The sequence below is a fragment of the Callorhinchus milii genome, unplaced genomic scaffold (genome assembly GCF_018977255.1).
Source record: "Callorhinchus milii isolate IMCB2004 unplaced genomic scaffold, IMCB_Cmil_1.0 Scaffold2, whole genome shotgun sequence".
In the NCBI taxonomy this organism is placed as follows: Eukaryota; Metazoa; Chordata; class Chondrichthyes; order Chimaeriformes; family Callorhinchidae; genus Callorhinchus; species Callorhinchus milii.
The window spans coordinates 19,667,869-19,689,197 of record NW_024704743.1 but is presented as its reverse complement, the minus strand read 5'-3'; the positions used below and the strand labels follow the sequence as shown (position 1 = coordinate 19,689,197).

Here is a 21,329-nt window from a genome sequence, read left to right as displayed (position 1 = left end):
CACAACATACCAGTATGAAACACTGATATGTTTTGAAGCAGTTGTCTTGCTGGGATGGCACTAACAGGGTTGTGGCTCGCAGGGCTGAAGACATGTTTGCAACTCCAAGTCTTATTGTTGAGGCAGATGGGCTGGGCAACCATCATTCCGTGCAAGATGTATTTATTTTCCATGATCCTCATTTTAACTAAGCATAATGTAATTTTAAATGGGAAGGGATGTGATAGAGTTACTTAAAAATTTAAATGGGATTGAGAAGGTAAATCCAGAACAATATTTTCAGATGTACCAATACAGCACAAAAAATAAAGCTATTTGCAAATATATATGAAATATATATATGTATATATGTTTCAAAGTGATTCAACAACTGAAGTATTAGTGGGGGGGAGAGGCAGACTTTAAAGGTGGGACGGATGAGGTGGAGGGCCTTCAGGATGAAAGCTCGCCCAAATGGCAGAAACATTTGAGTTGCAAAGGGCAATTTCAGCACAAACATCAGGGAATAGGTCTTTACTCAGGTTGCTACAGGATTCACTGGAATCACAACTCTGACAAATTAAATCCTTATGGAGACACTTATGGAATTTGTAAAAATCCAACAAGTCTAGAAAGGTTTTATAATGGAGTAATGTACACATTCTAATTCACATTGTCTACTCTACACAAAACAAGTATTAAGGAAATACTGTACAAGGGAAGTTTTTAATATGCACCTGATTTCCATCTTTCTTCTGCAAATGTTCTTAATGCAAAGTCTCAGCCTCTATTATTAGTCAGTATCAGCTTTGAAATTGAACAGTCTTTCATGCAAAACAGCTTTTAATTCTGCCTGAAAATAATCCAACAACAACAACTTGCATTTATATAGAGCCCTTCATGTGGGTGGGTGTCTTGTAGGGTGGTGGAGGTTGATGCCGAGTGCAGGAGAGAGACGATATGACTATAGGCATGATCAAAGAGGAAGATCTTCAGATACGATTTGAGTTATCATCTGTCACCCAGCCACGCGGTTGTGTTTATTTTCATCCAGAGACAGTAACTAATTACTTTGATATGCAACATTTGAATCCAACTAACAAGACATGATGTAGCTGTCAAGTTCCAGGGGTTTATTTTGCTGAGCGTTCTGCTAAGATGCACCTTCATCCTTCTCCCTCTTAGTCTCTAAAACGCTCTTATGTGAAAGCCATGTGGTTTGTTGTGTGATTGCTGGAGGGGAGCTGTATTGTATTAAGCTTAAAAAAAATGTAAAAAATATGCTATGGTTTGGTTGTACAATCTGAAAATGAAATATTTCAGGTAATATCTGGAAATTAACTTCGCGATGGGTGATAATCTTAACCATCCAGTCATGACTGGAATGTGTGCTGCTGCTACGTTTGCTCATCCATTGACAGCTCTTCTCAAATGGACTGTGGGGTTCCTTTCCAAGTGACAACAATAACCAATACTTTGCTGCATACCTTCTGTAGTTAGGCAGGATGTAGGAATACCAGATGTGTAAGCAGTTGTGGTGGCGGTGCTTAGCACTCTGGGTTTTGTAGTTGTTGTAGCAACAGTTGGTGTGGATGAAGAAGCAGGAATCCCTTCTTCAGAGCTGGTGTCACAGGTTTTATCTTTAGACTGTAACAGAAGGAGATACAGGTTTTCTTCAGCAGAGTAAGGAAACCAACCGTCTCGGGTAAGCAACTTCTCGAAGAGCAGTAGACAAATTACAAAGTCCAAATAGTGCAAGGAAACCATTGTCTGGACATAATACTTATCATAATGGGTGCAATAAGATAAGATGGTTCTTCTTAAAATTGAAAGCCATTCATCCTTTCACTTCAATACCTTTAACGTGCTTACACGTGTTATAGCTGATGGCTTTCACAACGACGATTTAATGAGGTGGAGAAACTAATAAAATTCTATTATCACTTTCATTTTGTTTTATTGCTATTTCTGGGACCAAGCACTATTGTACCTCATCTGGACAGCCATTATCAACCCAGTCCTGCCGATGACGATCAAATCCACTGGAACATCTGGATAAAACAAACAAAAAGGAAGAATGTAATTTGATACATCACCTTTTACTGTGATATTTAGAAAAATTTGGAAATAATTCCATTACGGTTTGTGCTATTCATTTTTGTGATTTTGTTTTGAGTGCATTTGAGACTAGTTACAGTAGCTCTTGGAAATAAATTAAACACATTCCTTGGGTGTCTCGTAGGTTGGTGGAGGTTGATGGAGTATAGTGCTCAGTGATCATTATAAAGAGATTTCACGAATGACAGTGTCACGTAACAGTTTCATATAAACTTCCTCCACGTAATTGTTCACAGTTACGTTAGGTCAAATTATTTGCCAAAAAAACATTTCTGAACTCTTCCAAAGATAGCTCAGCCAAGCCAACAGAATTATGCCTCAAACATCTTCTCAGCTGGGAAAATGATTTTGTTGAAATAAATGATTATTGAACATTTTTCAACTTGTCTGAAAGCTTCATAGAGAAAGCTCAATTACTGTATGCAAATGTCTCCAACATCTTTTCTCTTTGTGCATTGAAATGATATTGATAAAGTCAAAGCAATCTGCATAACCATGGTGTAAAGAATTTTCCGCTTCACAAAAACAGGTTAATTTTCCTCTTCTTTCCTTTAGCTTGCACTTAAATGGGTTTAAAAGGCTGTTCAGAACCTCTACTTCTGTGGTCCAGAGAAAGGATTTTAGATTTAGTGGGCCATAGTGGGTTAGAATTAGTGGCTCCCGAATGACAGATCAAGGTCCAAAGGTATTTTAACTGAGGCACTCAGACCTTATGCTGATAACCAGTGTTTTACATATTGAATCGCCTTTACTGTGTTTCTGCAGAGCTCGACGCCTCTACCCTGATTATAGTTATGAACATTTTTTTTGAGGTGGGTTCCACAGACCTAACCAGATTTGTTCATAGGATCCTGCCCTATCTCATATTTGGGTTGAAATTCTGGGCTGTGTTACGTGCCGTGCCTTTGGAAATACACGATAGTAATGGGTGGAATCTCACTAATAGCAAACAACAGTAACAACTTGTGTTTATATAGCACCCTTCAAGTGCGTGTCTTGGAGCCCGTGGTGCGGTCTGATGCCGAGCAGGGAAAAAAGGAGAGGTGACCATAGGCATGGTTTAAGAGGAAAGTCTTCAGGTGCGATATGAAGGTGGACAAAGAGGGGGGTAAGTTGGAGGGATTGAGGCAATGGCAGTGTAATGCCAACTGAAATTTTAACCCAATTTGAGTTAGGCCAGTACACTCAGCAAGGTAGTTTTCGGGATTTGAAAACTTAAGTGAGAATCCAAGATGGTGGCTCTCGAGGCTTTTTGCTCCCCTTAGTCAGAATTCGTGAGGAGGGAATTCCAAAGCACATTTTAAAATCATTACTTAAATCTGAAACAAAATGTGTTTTAAGAATTTCACAATTTTGACCCTGGTAACTCAGGTAATGACCCTGGTAATGAATTCTTTTCATTCCCAGAAATTGTTTACTTTAAAAAAAACTAATATAGTATTGTCTTATAAGCTGTGAGCTGTACAGATAGTTTCTTTCGCACACTTTCCCTGAAAGAAATGATCTTGCACTACCTATTCACAGATGATCCTTATTTGAATTTAAGACCGCACAGAATTGTGGAAAAATTCTTACATTTTCAAGCTGGTTTCTGCAGTTGTTGAAAAGAATTCATTTCAAATTTAGAATAAATTTATGATTTTTCCATAATTCTGACATCTTAACACAGATGTTTTTTCAGACTAAATGCAATTTTGAGCCGCAGGATGGGGTGCCCTTGTTCTGGGGAGAATTTCACGAATAGAACAGAACATTGCTTTGCAGAATCTATTAACAACCCTGAATGTGTAAGATTTCTTGCTTCACTCAACTGTAATGGTGATTAAGCACTAGACATTGAGTATTTGTTGTTGTTTCACTGTACTTTGATGATTGTTGGTAGAATACGAATTTTAACAGGTTGCTTCACAACTGGCTCAAAATACAGCAATAAGAATGTTGCTAAAAGTAGCACTGAGCTCAGGAACAGCTTCTGAAAATTGGCTTACAAACACACGTCACTTCACTTTACAGTGATTACTTGTAAAATGTTTTGAGATGTTACAATTCTATAGCTACATTATCAAATGCAAGGATCATTATTTTTATTGTAATAAAATGTAGTTTTTCCTGCATTGCGTGTTATTTTATCAGGTTTGTATTTAGCAGTAAATAGAGAGGGGATTTTGACATCTACGATGTATTAAAACTTAATTTAAACAATTTAAAGATTCAGACAAACTCCTTGTTGGTTAGAAGCAGCGGAAATGTTAGCAGTAGCCAATATTGAGTTCTCAACCTCAGTTGTCCAATATTTTCTTCTTGGTCTATTCAGAACTCCTTAAAAACTCCTAACACAATATTTGCAAACATTGACTCCTGCCAATATTTGGAAGTACATTACACCACTCAAGTAGATTGCTTTGGAGCAAAGTTCCCTCGGGTTGGAAGACACACTTCCAATTACTGTCAGGATTTTATTATTATTATTACTGCTTAGAGTTTGTATTTGTAACCTGTGGTCAAAAATTCCAAAAAAATTAAGATTGTACCTAATTGTTGAAAATCTTCAGCCTTAATTTCAAAGCCAGTTTTCAGATACTATGACCCTCTGTCTCACACCCTCTCCCTGTATCTTTAAATCCTGCCTAAGACCCTTCCTCTTCAATTGGATCTATGGTCATCTTTCACCTTTCCCCCTCTGCTGCTCAGCATACAACCTCATCTTTACTTTATCTTATAGCAAAGACGTTATCCTATGTACTATATAAACGTAAATTGTTCTTGTTTTCCATGGTTCTCAAAAGGAAACAGCTTCCAAATTGAGAATGAATTTAAGAATTTCTATGATTCTGTGTGATCGTAAATTTGAAACCAAAAAAGGCTAAGTAAGAATGGATTCCGAGTTACTATTTGCAAATATTGCATTTTAGATCTGAATGTGCTTTAAAGTCGTTCCTTATTTCAAATCTACTTCCAAATCTACCTCTGCTCTTCAGCTGCGAATCCATGTCTGCTGATGTTCTGTCAGCTTGTCTGGCAGACATCATTATCTGGATGAGCGTGAACTTCCTGCAACTAGATGTTAACAAGACGGAAGCCATACTCCTTGCCTCCAGTCATCTCTCCTGCATCTCTGATCTCTTCAATCTCTCCTGGAGGGACACATCCTGCTAATCCCAAAACGTATTAGGCGCAGTTGGAAACAGCCAAGGCTTGAAGTCTAACCAGCTAAAATCGCATAGCTTGCCATTTAGAGCACTGCCTAGCAAGTTTTCCCACTGCTTGTCCAGCGAGGACCATCCCACCTGTTAGAGCTTTGGCTAACACATTAACATGAGCTGAATTGGAAGAGTCCCTGTTCCCAGTGACTGGTCTGCCCTTCCAAGTCCTGCTGATGAGCCAACCTGGCTGTGCTGTCATCAGCAGTGCCCTGGAATACTGGACTCCTAAGACCGACTGTCACAGAGCACTAGCTCGCGGAGCAGAACAAAGAGATTAAAAAAACAGAAGAATTAAATTGTTCGCTAAGCATGAAGACCAGTTGGAGGGAAGAACATTTGAAATAAGTTCGGCAAATGCGAATAAATGGTGCATTGTAATTCGCAGTGAACTCTGGATCATTACCCTTTGGGATTTTTACAGTTGTTGTGTAAATCCAAATGCTTTTCTTTTCCGTCGAAATATGAGACAGAATAATACCTTGATATATTAGTGAATTACCCAGTCTGTGCTTCAGAATTTCCAAAATGTACTAAAACTGCAACATGCAGGTTCCACAGTATCCACACTGAAGTCAGATAAATTACTGTCTCATAATGCTATTAAAATCAACTCAATGAGTATTATTGGCATACTTGGCATTCCAAGCAAACTGAGCCCAACGCACAATCATCGCAAGAGTTTAGAATAAAATGCTTCTGATTTCTTACCTCCCAAATGATCACAATAAGTGTATTTTGCACAGTACCCGTTTTCACTGAACCTAGACAATGCTTTGCATTGTAGAATAGGTACAGTATTAACAAGTGTGGGTTAGTAAGATAGAAATGTATGCAATAACTTGTTTTTCTCCTCATTATTATGCTACACTTAAAGCTAGTGATTGATATTAAAAATTACAAGCTTTGGACAGACATGAAGCAGACATTAAGCTCACTGCCTTATCAAAATTAGGCACCCTATCATGAATCTTTATGAGATATTTATAGATTTCAATTTTTAGTTCCTTTCTCACAGTCATCCATTTTCCTCTTCATGAACTTGAATCTCCTTTGCTTTGTGTGAATATCAGGCACAACGTAATATAGGTGTAATGCTATTCAGTGCTGACTCTCCACCACAAGTGAGCACATGAAATGTGTTGAAAGAACAATAATATGAGTTATGGTGTAAACGGTGTTATTAATTGGTTTCCACACAATGACAGTATGCACAACGGGGTGCCTTTCCGTAGAATCAGGAGATGGATTTTAATTTATATTTGTGTGTTTTTCAATGTGAGGGATGTCAGTGCTCAGGGACAAAACATTTTTCTGTTGTTGTCAGCAGCAACCATTTCAAATGAGGATTAGCATCAGTCAACGAGTGATTACACCTCGCTGTATTGTGACACGACAGTATGCCTCAACCTCAAAAGAGAGGCCCTCTACTGCACCAATATGAATTTACCCATTTACCATATCAGCTATCTTTACTGTATTCCTGAATGCGATTGCTAATTTAGTTTCAATTCATATCAATCTTACTTCCTATTGCAGCCCCTGTCCCCTCCTTTTGATCTCATTCTGCAATCTCCTTCAGCTGCACTCTCCCGCAAACTTTCTCTGCTCTGCAAACTCAAGCCTGTTGGACTTCCCTTAGCCTCTTTGTCTCAACATCGATGGCTGTGCTAAAGATCCCATGGCACCATTCAAAAAGAGAAGGGAGCCTTTATCCCAACGTCCTGGCTATCAATCTCCCAGATACAATCATTCACTTAATGGTTGTTTTTGGGACTTTGCTGTGTGCAAATTGGCTGCTGTGTTCACCCATAAATACACAAGTCATTAAACCATACAAAAACTTTGAAAGTGCTTTGAGACATTCTTGGTGTTATATAGGCATTATAAACATTATAGCAAATTTAAGGACTATTAGTATTATTATAAAATTCCTCTATTCAAATATGTGAAAACACAAAACAATGTATTTTTGTACTTTTCTCCTGAACTTCACATTCCAGTCCATATCGGAACTATATTAACAATTATAGGCCGAAATACAGGAAAAGTCTGATCATAATATGAAAGATCTGGATCTTTGAAGTAATGATTACCATAGGATCACAAGGGAGATCATAAGTAGAAAGCCTCTTGGTCCAATTAATTTCATACTTCCAGAATTCTAAATCTTCCACCCTCCCTTTACAGCATTAAGCTAATTCTTAAATGAGTCCAGTGTCATGGCCTCAACTATCCTTCCTGGCAACCTGTTCCACTCATTAATTACCTCTGGGTAAATAAGTACTCCTCGGTGTTGGTCCTGAAATTGCTCTTTGCAACCCTGACAATGTACTCTCTTGTTCTGCTATCCTAGGATATGTGAAAGTATTGTAAGGGCAGATCAGAATATGAAAGCATATCCCTAAGTTAGACACATATGAATACACACAGTCATATTTCAAGCAGTACAGGTTCATCCTCACAGTGGAACACACCACACTCTTTACACAATACGATCACAGAGGAATGCAAGCCCATGGGTTCTTTTGCAAATCCCTTTTCACCCTGGCAGCTCCTTACCTCTCCGACAGTCCAGCAGAGGCAGCGGGTTGGGGTAAGCAGGTCGGAGAGTTAGGGAGGTGCCAGGACACGAAGGGGTTTGAAAACGAGTGTGAGGACAGAGAGGCTGAAAGCCCGGCTGCCAGTGGGAGGGCGAGTCCTGTGGGAGACCTGGAGCAGGCCTGAGCCTGCTTAACGGAGGGAGCGGACAGGTTGATAGGGGGTTAGCAGGTCAGAGAGGTAAGAGGGGGCAAGGCCGTGGAGGGCCTTGAAGGTGAGAACGAGGATTTTAAATTCTATCGTCTGAGGGATGGGGAGCCAGTGGAGCCGGGCGAGGGTGGGGTTGATGGGATCCCAGAGTATGAGTGGGAGAGGACACGAGCTGCAGAGTTCTGGATGCTCTGCATCTTGTGGAGGGTAGGGAGGCCGACAAGGAATGAGTTTCTGGAGTCGAGCCTTGAGGTGGCGAATGCGTGTATGAGGGTTTTGGTGGCCTGAGGGGTGAGGCAGTGGCGCAGTTGGGCAATGTTACGGAGGTGGGGAAGGTAGAGAGGGTCATGGCATGGATATGGAGAAAAAAGGACACTTGAGGGTCGAACAAGATACCCAGGTTCCTGACTGGCTTGGTGAGGTGGAGTGTGTAACCGTGGATGCTGATGCTGCCGGAGCCTGAGGTGTTGAGGCGCTGGCGCGAGCCAATCGGGAGGGCCTCAGTCTTGCTGACATTCAGCTGTAGAAAGTTGGCTCTCATCCAGTACTTGATGTCAGACAGACAGTCTGTCAGGATGTCAGTTGTCCTGGAATCGAGGATGGAGGCAGAGAGATAGAATTGGGTGACATCCGCGTACATGTGGAAGTTGACCCCATGTCACCAAGGGGGAACATGTAGAGGTTGAAGAGGAGCATGTAGAGGTTGACTGAGGACAGAGCCCTGAGGAACTAAGACTGTGCATGGGCTGGATGAGAAATCGTTGGCCGAGACAAATTGGAGACAGTGTGAGAGATAACACACCACTTCAAAGTACTTCACAGGATTTTACTGTAAGATTACTGCATATTTGTAGATGAACACTGCATTTGTGCTTTGGATTGCCACCAAAGCGTATGCCTGAAGCATTCAGAGGACATGCCCGTCAACTGATCTCTGAGCAGAGCTGAGTGGATCAGCCTCAGGAACATTCTGTTATCTGCAAGATTCGCTAGTTACAATTCCTTTTGCAAATCTCACAAATTAGGTGCTATTATAGGATTTAATTTTAAATGTCAATATTATAGAACTTAAAAAACAGGCATTTACCAAACTAGCATCATTACAGCTGCTGCTATCGGGCTCTGCCTAGAAGCTGCTGAATAAAAATGGGCTTCACAACATAGAATATTTATTTGGCAGACATTTGGATGTTTAAATTGATGTTACTCACTAGCCAAGGGGGTATTAGTATTTGTGAGTGCTAATTGCATTTCACTAGCCAAAAACATCAGTATGTACGCCCATCAACCCTAGAGATAAACACCCGCTTGATAACAACATACACACAGCACACATTACAACAAACTTGTTTATATCAAGGTTTGCACATCTTTAGTAGGGTTGCCTTTATGGACTTGCAAAGCGCTATGGAATAGAAATGTGACACAGGAGGGGTAAAAGGTTAGAAACAAATATGCAACAGAAAGCACAGTAAGTGAACTAACAGTACTAAATTGTTATATTTCACTGAAACTCTAGAAAAATACACTCATTAATACCATATGTGTTGCAGCAAAACATGCTGCGCTGCTAGCAACATGGGCATTATAAGCAGGTGGACCTCTTTTCCATATTACATGAGAAGGATGAGCACTGAGGTTAAAGGTGTTTTTCTGAAGTGACAGGTGTAAAAAGTTTAGTGGAGTAAAAAAACATAAATCCTAACCGAAAATAGTTTGATCTTATTTTTTACAAACCTGTGGCCTCTTACATTTACTTCCTGAAGCAAGGATTTCTGGAGTAAAATTCTGGAAAATGTCTATCTGAAAGACTTTCGCACCACCACATCAAAAAAAATTGATTGATCACAACAGTTCGCTTTGCTATAGTGTTGCAGAGCTGTACCAGATAAATGGCGACAACAAAACAACAACAACAAGATTCCATTTATAGAGCGCCTTTCACGTCGGGAGGAACTACACAAATCACTGCACTTTGTCGCAGACTGAATTGAATCACCTCTGTGCACAGTCTGCTGTCTCTTAGGCATTGGCCAAGATGAGCCACAATACGAGGATGAAAGGCACACAGAGCACAACGGCAAACTATAGGCATTCTTGAATGCATTAAACTCATAGCTGCATTTTGAATTTAATGCAGCAGCTTCCATGCGGGGATGGAAATCTCGAAGGACTTCACATGATTTTCTGTGAAGTTTAGTGACTGTATTTTATAGGTGATTGTGGTAGAGTTTGCACACAGTAGTATCAAGCATACAGTCATGGTGTGAATGACCAATTTTATCTGAGGGAATGTTGACCAGGACACAAGGAGAAACTCTTCTCTCTTTGAATGGGATCTTTAAAATCTGCCTGAACTTACATAGCTAGACTACACGGATCCAAAATCCTGTTCTGGGGTTTGTACATGCAGATGGGATCTCGGTTTAACGTCTCATCCAGAGGACAGGACCCCAACATAACCTTGAGGTAGCCTATTAAGAAATACTGGCTCCAATGAAGAAACCAGCACCAGCATAGGCACAATACTGTTGCTTTGATTAAACCCCATTTTTATGTCTGAAAGGTAGTTTGGGAGTCATAAGAATGTCAGGCTCGAAGCACTTCAGAGGGATTACTTTAAAGCATTCTGACTTTGTAATTTTTTGGTGAAAGCTTGATCTTCTGGGGGAGGAGTGGGGTGGGGTTAAGCAATATTTTTCTGGTTTGAGATGATTCTCAAAGACGTGATAAGGTGACAAGGTGCTATATCAAAAGCAAGGATTATTATTATTATTATTCCAGAGTGAGACAGAGGCACAGGACTGAAGAAACTGCAGATACTTATTATCTAGGCTTAATCATAAATAAAGGTAACTGGATGAAGTGTGGGAGGGATGCCAGGACAAGTCACTGCCTCCAGGGGGACAATAATAATGATAATAGCTGTCATCCTTTTATGTCAGGAGGACGTCCCAAAGCACTTCTCAGGATACACTGTAAAGTGCATTGACAAGAGGAAGAAAGAAATATCACTGCACTAAATAATGACGTCATCACCAGCACGAGCCCAGTGCTGAACTCTCCTCTCCTTGTGTATCAAGCTGCATAGAAATCCAATGAAGTGTTTTCATTTTGTGACTGAGAGATAGACAGAAGCAATGATTGCAATACCCCATATTCCTCTTTCCATAATATTTTACAGAAAATACTTATTGAAAGAATGAGGGACAAAACAGGCAGCAATATTAAAATGTTCCAGTCCAGTTACTCGGAGAGTAATTACCTTGCACTATGGTAATATCACAATAGCAGTCATGTAACTCATTTACTGTTCCTATCTATTACCCTCAATTCCTCCACTACTACAGTGTTGCATTGTGGCGATACGTTAAACAATAATTTCAGATATAAGCTATTTAGTAAAAGTTAAATTAAAGGGTTTGGCAGGCCCCATGGGATGGACTGTTCGGTGTGCTTGCAGTTTCATTTAGTGATGGCAAAAGACAAATCCTTTCTTTCCTGGCTGTTAATTTTAATAATGGAAATGCAAACTTGTTTCACCTTGGAGGTAGACAGGAAAACATTCTGGAGTAATCTCAGAATATATTTAGTTACTGTAAGCAGCTCTGTGTTCTTGAGCTGCACAAGAATAAAATGTAACAGGAGTTTCAGAGATTAAAGTGGAGAATACATTTTCTCAGTTATTTGTATGAGAATCTGATGTGCAATTTGTTATTACCTTCCTGGGAGGAAATGCTGATGGCAAACTCGTCTCTTGAGTCAAAAGTTTGTGGTTTCGGACTCTGAACTCACAGTTTATGCTGACACTCCAGTACAGTACCAGGGGTGTGCTGAATTGTTGGAAATGCCATCCTTTGGAAGTGATGTTAAACAGAGGCCCCCTCAATGGCACTATTCCAAAAGGGAATGGAGTTTGTCCCAGTGGTGTGGCCAACAATTCCTCAATTCCTTCATGGCAGTCTCTGACCCACTGACTCCCTACCAACCTGCCCGCTTGCTCCGTTCAGCGGGCTCCAGGCTGCTCCATGGCCCCCTCCCGACCCACCCTACCATTGGTGGCCAGGCTTTCAGCCTCTCTGCCCTCACACTCTGGAACTCCATCCCACAGTCCCTTCACCTCGCTTCCTCCCTTGCCTCCTTCAAGGCCGGACTCAAGACCCTCCTCTTCGATCGTGCCTTCAGTTGCCCTCCCACCTCTCTGCCTTCCCTCACCCCTACCCCACCCCTCCCCCATGCTCGGGACCTGACCCCTGACTCCAGTGCCTTTTGATGTCCTCCCGACGTGAAAGGTGCTCTATAAATGTAATTTTGTTGTTGTTGTTGTTTGTGAAAGTTGCTGTATGCCAATTGGCTGCTGCATTACCCATACAGCAGTCACTGCCCTTTATAGTCTATAAAGACTATAAACATGCTTAGGGACATCCGCTCAATGTGAAAAATGCTTTAACAAATGTAATAATAATAATCTTTGCATTTGATTTAGCGCTTTTTACGTCTTCTCGACGTCTCAAAGCGCTTCACAGAATAGACTGTAAAGTGAATTGACCGTATATTTGTGGGCGAAACACGGCAGCCAATTGGGCACAGCAGTGTCCCACAAACAGTTGTGGATTGAAAATGACCAATTCATTATTGGTTTGGAGGGATTATTAGGTGTGTGGAGTAAGGAAATTTGCCCAAGGTTTCGCCCTGCCTGGAATTGAACCCAGGTGTCTCGCTTGCAAGGTGAGTGCTCTAACCACTGAGCTACAGGACTTCACAAGGGATATTATTAGGGATAAGGGATATTATTATTATAAATGGAGCCGGGGGTGGGGTGGGGAGAGTAAGTGATGCTTCTCTGGGTTGAGCTGGCTCCATGGTAAAATGCCTTGTGAAGGGGAAGAAGATCTGAGTCAATTTTCTATGGTGGACTGAGTGATCCAATACCTAAGCCAGGCAGGTCCACAGTCCTTCAGGTGATGATGATTGATAATGATGATATAGTGACCCACCAGCCTGGCTCTTCATTGTGACTTGGAGAGACAAATATATCAGTAAGAGTTGGGATTTTTTTTATACTTAGACCGCTGATAATCCTGTCTGTCAACACCCTAACATATAGGATATTCCTAGCTAGACAAATAGTTGAAGCTTACTAACATCTGAAAATTAATAATAATCCTTGCATTTGATATAGCACCTTATCATGTCATTGAAACGTCTCAAAGTGCTTCACAGAATATATGTAAAGGGTAGATTGACTGTGTATTTTGTTGATGAGACAAGGCAGCCAATTGCACACAGCAGTGTTCTACAAACAGTTGTGAATAGTGTGACCAATTTTTTTTTCTCTAAGTGATTATTACTCTCGGAAAAGCAATCCTCCAATCGACAAACATCTGGGTTTCTACTTACTGCTAGGTAAACAGAGGTGTGTGGAGTAAGGAAATTTGCCCTGCCCAGGATTGAACCTTATGTTTTCTCACTTGCGAGGTGAGCATACTAACCACTATGCTTTAGGACTTCAAAATGGTAAACTGTGCACTTTGAGCTGGTGAAGTTCCAGCATTATCTCCATTGCACACATTGTATGTAATCCCTACAGCAGGCGTGGTGGAGGGTCATATAAACAGTAGTACGGAATGAATGGCATGTTTCTTGATTATAACGTTCAATTTAGTTATATGTATTAATTCTCTTTCAATAATAGAGAAACCAGCAAAGCTTGTGCATAATATTCTCTCTACAATAATCTTGAAAACCTATGCAAATATATCTGCCTATAAATGTTGTAATTCCTCTCATATCTAACCAGCAGTGATTTCTTTGTTTGATATGTTTCTCCATTAAATTGCCCAAGGCATTTTCTGCTGCCTGTTGATGACATTGCAAAGCCCCCTTATCTTCTCCGATTTATATTGGACGATCAGATTAATCTACCTGAGGTTACGATGAACAACACTTGTCTGCTTTTACAGTTTCTCTTGCCTGAGGCTGGAATTTGTTCCATCTGCAAAGGCAATGGAATTAGCAGATCTTGCTATTGCAAGTCTCCAGTTGTGTGTGATTATTTTATGGGATACCGTTTTGTAATTTTAATGAAGGAGTATGCTCTTCCCACTTTTGAATGACAACAATTCATTCATTTTTAAAGCTTCAATTTGCATGTTTAGAAACCAAGGGATGCAAATTGTGATAATTAACACCAGAATTAAATTGAGCAGCCTAATGGTCTTTAACACATCAACTGGTCTCCGGATTTGCTGACAGCTCACTTTCAACCTCAACGTCCTTCCCAATATCTACGCCAGTGTGGACCATGTAGAAGCCTGTCTAACCTTTGCTTCCCTGGTGTATGGCAATGAAATCTTAGCACAAATAAATTTGGATTCCAGGCACCCTATTTGAAAAGGGAAGGGAGTTTCTCCCGGTGTCCTGGCTAACAATCTCCCAGATATAAGTTGGACATTCACCTCATGGCTGTTTGTGGGACATTGTTGTATGTAAATTGGCTGCCGTGTTTGTCTACCAAATGCACAGTCACTATACTTTACAGTGTATCCTCTGAAGCGCTTTAAGACGGCCTGTTGGAAAGGTGGTATATCACATTATATTATTGAAGAGAAACAATTGTGACACTATAATTCTGAAAAGCACTAACAGTTACTGAGTTATTGTGTTACCTGAAAAAGAAGCAGAGTAAAGCCAATATCATGTAAACCCAATGCTACAATGTGGAAGTTCAATGGTGTTCCCAGCTTCTCAGAAATAGGGTTGGGGATAATTGAGGAGTTCATAAGTATAAAATAATAATCCTTGCATTTGTTACAGTGCCTTATCATGTCAGTGAGATGTTTCAATGAGCTTCACAAAATATATTGTAAAGTAGATTTGATTGTATTTGTGGGCGAAACACGGCAACCAATTATGCACAGCAGTGTCCCTCAAACAATCATGGAATGAGTGACCAATTTATTTTTTTGGAGAGATTATTACCCCCGGAAAGCAATCCGCCAATCGCCTAACAAGCGGGTTCCTACTTACTGCTAGGTAAAAAGAGACGTGTGGAGTAAAGAAACTTGCCTCAGGTTTTGCACCTGCCGGAAATCGAACCTTGGATCCTCTCGCTTGCGAGGCGAGCGCCCTAACCACTACACAACTCCCTTCACCAACTCAGATAGTCGATAAGTATAAACGAAACACAAAATACTGCAGATGCTGGAAATCTGAAACAAAACAAGAAGTTGCTGGGAACACTCAGCGTCAGGCAGCATCTATGGAGAAGGGTTGTGGTCCCAAAACGTTGGCTCACTGTCCTTTCTCCATAGATGCTGCCTGACTTGCTGAGTGTTCCCAGCGACTTCTGTTTTTGTGGTCGATAAGTACAGTCTGGTTTGACCTCAATTTTTAGTGATTTAATAACACATCACCTTTTCCATCCTCCTGTCATTTTGAATTTTCAGGTACTTTTCAAACAAGCAGACCCAATGCAGTATATTGTATGAAAGATGCAGACAGCAACAGCAGGCAAATTCATTTTAATGCAACACTAATATTTCTATGTTTTCAAACGCATCAATTCAGCGCTGGATTAAAAATGAATGTGATTTAAGAATTTTTCTGTCCAAACTGTACACAGTAAGGAACTGATTTACATTTACAATCTATATTTAAATGGTGCCTGCCTTTCACAGCGGGAAGACATCTCAATGCACTTCACACAGATAACCTGGCACCCAAGCTGAAGTGGGGAGGCAAACTGTGGTGGGTGGGGAGGGGGGAGTTGAGGAGGGTGGGGGAGAGTGGGAGTAAAGATGACCAAGAGATATTCTATGGTAGAAATTTCACTTGGGTCTATTTGTTCTTTTTGGGACTATTTACCAAATTCTGGATGTTCTAAAATTCAAGCTTAATAGAATAAATCCAGACCCAGGTGGAAGTTTACCCCAGAAACAGGTAAGCTTTTCATTTATGTTTAAATTTTGTTTCCCTGCCTTTGTTAGAATTTTTCAAAATATATATTTTCTAAACAATTTGTTACGTACCCATTATTTTCTTTCTTTCTTAAATGGTTAGGGCCCCATTCGCATTTTATGTTTTAAGCCATTACTGTTCTAGATAGCAAGTGACTATCCTCCTTGGGGAGGAACGGGATCTCCTTAGTGCTGAGATGGCTCCAAGGTGACATGCTTGGCAATGGAATGGAAGTTAATCCCCTTGGCAGGCGTGGTAGTCTGTTTCTTGAGTCAGGATGGTTGGCAGCCCTCCAGGACATTGCTATAACCAACCTGACTTGGCTCATTGGCAGTATTTTAAGGGCCAGACCAGTCACTGGCTGCAGGGATTCTTCCCATTAAGCTCCTTTTAACCATGCAAGGCAAAGCCCACATGGGTAGGGTAGTCCTAGCTGGACAAACAGTGGGCACGTTTGCCAGACTGTGCTCGAAATGACAAGATATTTGGTTTTAACTGGTTAAACTCATGCAGTGCCCCAATGCACACTCTGGGATCCCCAAGCCTTGGCTCTTCACAATCTGCACTTTTTTACTCTTTGGGATTAGATAAACAGAGCACATCCCTCCAGAGAGGAACTGAGCACTGCATTCCAGTCACAGGGAAGTCTCCATGTGTGGGTGGCATACACATATGGGCTCTCAGTCAGGTTTGGATACTCAGATTCTTGGTGATGAGTTTCCCCATGTTTTAGATTGATCTAAAAAAAATGTGGTTGATTACCTTGGTGACACTGACACATCAAGAAAAGCCATTTGGGCAAAATAATGGCATATGACCAATGATTGTGACCAGCAAGAGCTAGCTTCTTAAGGAGAGGAAAAGAAGAAAAAAAAACAGGAAAGGGGGAAGCTTTAAAATAAATGTTAGTTTCACAAGCCCCCGCCTGCCCCTCAGTAATATTCGTAATAGAACCCAGGGGTCAGCTACAGAGCAGTATTAGAAATGTTCATCGTTGCTGCTTGGTCATACTTTGGGCAGAGACGTAGGCATGCAAGAGCTGCTCTTATCCCTGCCACTGATTTTGGAGTAGCTTGCTGGTACATGGCAATGGATTCTAATCCTGGCCTGGATGTGTCTGAGCTGCAGCCAGCGTTACGTACTTCCCATTTAAAAAGCAGTCTTAAACTAGCTGTCCCTTACCCAACTGGTGCACAGATTGTCCATTGGCAGACAGCAGTAAAGAATGCAGAACTGGTAGAACATTTAGCGCTGAAACTATTTTAAAGGAATTGAGTTTGGGAATTTACCTCCAGAAATGCTGAAACAAAATCCACTGCTAGATTATAATGGGTAAATTTACACTTATATTTCTCTGTAACGTGGATAACATCTGTGCATTTTCCATGGAGTCCTGTAACTCATTGGTTAGAGCACTCGCCTCGCAAGCGAGAGACCTGGGTTCAATTCCTGGCAGGGTGAAACCTTGGGCAAGTTTCCTTACTCCACACACCTTATAATATTCCCTCAAAAAAATAGTAATTTGGTCACTCAATCCACGACTGTTTGTGGGTCACTGCAATGCTCAATTGACTGCTGCTTTTTGCCTACAAAATATACAGTCAATTCACTTTACATATATTCTATGAAATACTTTGAGCCATCTAGAAGACTTGAAAAGTGCTATATCAAGTGCAAGGATTATTATTATTATTATTATCAAATGGAAATACATGTTCTGCTGCATTCATAATGCACCTTCGGTAATGAAGCTCCACAATTCTGGCAACAATTTTCCAGCAAAATTGCTATATAAATGTGCCAAGGTGATTGTGTGTGTGTGTGCGCAAAGAGCACTGAAATTAAACATTTTTTTGCTGCCTGATTTGAAGAGTGACGAACAGGGAGATTCAGTCTGTTCAGGCAGATGTTATATGTTATGATCCCATGGCACAATTTGAAAAGGGAAGAGGTTCTCCCAGCGAAATTGGCCAACAATTCCCCAAATAAAATTGATCATTTGCTTCATGGGTACTTGTGTGCAAATTGGGTGCAGCTTTCACCTACAAAGTACACAGTCACAACACTTCGCAGTATGTGAAAGGTGCCATATCAAATGTAAAGATTATTCTTATTATTATTCTTATTACACCAACCAGGCTTCACAATCGACACCTCTAAAATGGTTGGACTGTATTCAGGATATTAGATCACTTCCATTTCAATATGTTATTTAGAAAGGTAATTTGAACACAGCCACAGCTCTAAATGTAGATAAGCTTATGAGTCTAAACCTGAAGTCAAAAACATTCAAATGCAAATTGTATTGTACATTACCATGCATACATATGTATATGCAACGAAGGCATCAGCAATGACCTTCAGTTTTCAAATGGCCTTCTGTTCTATTCATTTTCTCTTGCATTATTATTCCGTTCTTTTATGAAGCTAAATCGTAGACACCACCATTTAGGAACATATATTATGATTCTATAAGCTCGAATATTTATTCATCCAGTGGTATGTTAGTAACATCAATCTTATTTTATCAACATAAACTCTTGGAAGGATATATTATCATTTTGCATTAAATACAAATTGGCCGAGAGCCTGTAACTGTGCTGTAAGTGACAAATGGAAATCATAGAAGGTTGATAGCACCCAAGACGGCAATTTATCCCATTGTTCGTGTGCTGTTGCTATCCTGACACTTTCTCTACTATTCCCCTATACCCTTAACTGATATTTTAATGGCTGTCCTCCTTGGAGAGGCGGTATGCAGGGGTCTCCTTGGAGCTGAGCTGCTCCAAGGTGACTTGCTTGGCAATGGAATGTCAGAATAAAGTCAACTCTCTGTAGCATTCTCCATAGCCTGGTTACTGAGCCAGATGACCGCACAGCCAGCCTGGCTTGTTGGCAGGCATTGAAAGACAGACTGGGAACAGGGATTCTTTCCACTCTGCTCCTGTTAACGCTGAAAGCCAAAGTCCAAATAAGTAGGGTGTTTCCAACTAGGCAAGCAGATACAGACTCATCTGATGCCATCTCAATGATTCTGAAGATGACTGAGTCAACAGGTTCAGTTGGAATAGCCTGACAAAGGATTTGCAATCAAACTGAGTTCAGGATTTTGCCAGTGATTCTTTAGGTTGGACTTAAACAAACCAAATGTGCATGTTTTAAATTTTTCCTTACAGTGGCTATATTTTTGTGAGTGAAACGTGCAGTCAATTGCACACAGCAGTGTCCCACAAACAGTTGTGGATTGAGTGGACTAGTTTATTTTTGGGGGGAGGGATTATTACCCCCAGAATGTGATCCTCCAATTGACTTAACAACCGGGTTCCTACTTAATGCTAGGTAAACAGAGGTGTGTGGAGTAAGGAAACTTGCCTAAGATCGAGGAATCGAGGTGAGTGCGCTAACCACTACGTTACAGGACTCCACATCTAGGCAACACATCCAATAGTTCATTGCCTGTATTTAGCATATAAACTACTGGCATTCGATAGTACAGAATTTGGCCTTCATAAAGGTAATTACTGGGAAAGGTCCAATTGGCTTTCCTCCAGCATCACTGGCAGATCCAACTGAGAGCAGACTACTGCTATCTAAAGGACAGTTTTTCAGGAACCCTCCTGAGATTAAATCTAGGATGCCAATTACCTCATTAAGGAAAGACAAGTAGCTTTTGAAATGCATTTGGGCAGCTATTGCTGGCAGGCATTTGGCTGGCTGTGCTAAATGCTAGGTGCCATAGGCAAATCTAGGCTGCAATTAATGGCTCTCTGGGTATTTCTGTATGAAAAGCTCTATGGATGGCAAGCTGCCTAATATAATGACTGGATGTCCTCTACTTCTTTGTGAGGCCCATTGAGATGAAGTCCTGGAATAGTTTTTTTTTGACTTGTTAAATTTTGTTTGAAACTCTCAAGGGATTCCTCAAGGGTGAAAACTGCCAAAGAGATTTTTGCTGTTACAAAAGTTCCACTTTGATGCAAGATTCTGAAACAACACGGCCATTTTCATAGTATAAATCTGTAAGCCAAAGCCCTAACAGGTAGGATGGTCCTAGCTGGATAAGCAGCCGGAAGCTTGGCGGAAAGTGCTTTCAATCATAAGCCATGTGGTTTTAGCCGGTTATACTCCAGCAGTATCTCAACACGTACTCTGGATCCCCAACAATAGTTTATGCCAACTTGTGGTTAATACTCTCCATGATTAGGTATGTGGGATGCATCCCTCTGTTGAGAGAGAGTGCATTTTATCCCAAATATGGGAATTTCCAAGTGTAAGTGAGTATATGGCACTCTCCGTCTGGTTTGGATACTCTTTAAGAATGGTTATGGGTTTCGGGATGTGTCAGACACTTAATTGACAAGCAAATGCACCTCTCTACGACTAATAAAGTTAGTCAGAACAGCTTGTGCACTGAAATAATGGCCCCAATTTGTAGCAAAGTTATATCTATGGGCTTGCCTTGTATGATCTGCGCTATATTTCTCATTTTGCCTATCTAGTGACAGGGTACTTTTGTCAGCAGTATTAATGATAATAATTCTTGCTTTTGATATAGCACCTTATCACGTAAGATATCCCTAACATCTCAAAGAGGCAGCGAATTGATACGGAGAATTGTGCACAGCAATATCCCACAAACAGTTTTGAAGTTAGTGATCAATTTTATCCGGGTAATACCAAATAATTTTTTGCTGGCCAGGAGGATACTGGGAGGAAATTCACATTCTTTTGTTGAATAGTTCCGTGGGATCTTTAATGTCCATCTCAACAGGCAGATGATCAGATGATACCTCAGTTCAAAGGATGCGATACATAAGTGACACAACATAAAGTTTAAAAGTATTTTTGCCGTAACTAATCCAATCATTGATGCTTCATTCTGATTCTTAATGTAGAGCAGCCACATTTTTTACCATTTGTTGCTATCGTTTAGAAAACATTTTCAAGTTTACATAATACGTGTGCATCACCCAACGGTGTAGAGACCCATGCGGCCCAGAAGCATCCCAATTTTAATCCATTTGAAGTAAGAAGTGAAGGTAACAATGAGGAATATACAATTAGCCTCAATGTCCCTGACATATGAAAGAGAAAGAAATCAACCAGGGTTCACTATCCAAGTCCTGAGGAGTAAATAGAAGGATACAAAACCCATTGTTCACTAGCAAACTTTTCTTTCCATGCTCTCAATGGGATCAAAGGTTTGCTAATGTTTGTGAGCAGATCATGTTAGGCCCCAATACCCCTGCAATGCGTTGGTCTTTACCATTGATAAATTATAGTTCACTCAGGTCTTGAAATAAGGCAATTATTTGGAAATTT

At 40.6% G+C, this 21,329-nt stretch overlaps 1 protein-coding gene across 1 annotated transcript in view; it reads right to left on the bottom strand.

Annotated features, from left to right (window-relative positions):
• Positions 1–1,386: 1,386 nt before the first annotated feature.
• Positions 1,387–21,329, bottom strand: part of plxdc2b (plexin domain containing 2b) — a 201,869-nt gene continuing 181,926 nt past the window's right edge. Inside the window, exons 10-11 of the mRNA XM_042346004.1 lie at positions 1,970–2,030; positions 1,387–1,626 (exon numbers count right to left, since the gene is read on the bottom strand). Coding sequence (XP_042201938.1) covers positions 1,387–1,626; positions 1,970–2,030 — 301 coding nt within the window. The remainder of the gene's footprint in view (positions 1,627–1,969; positions 2,031–21,329) is intronic.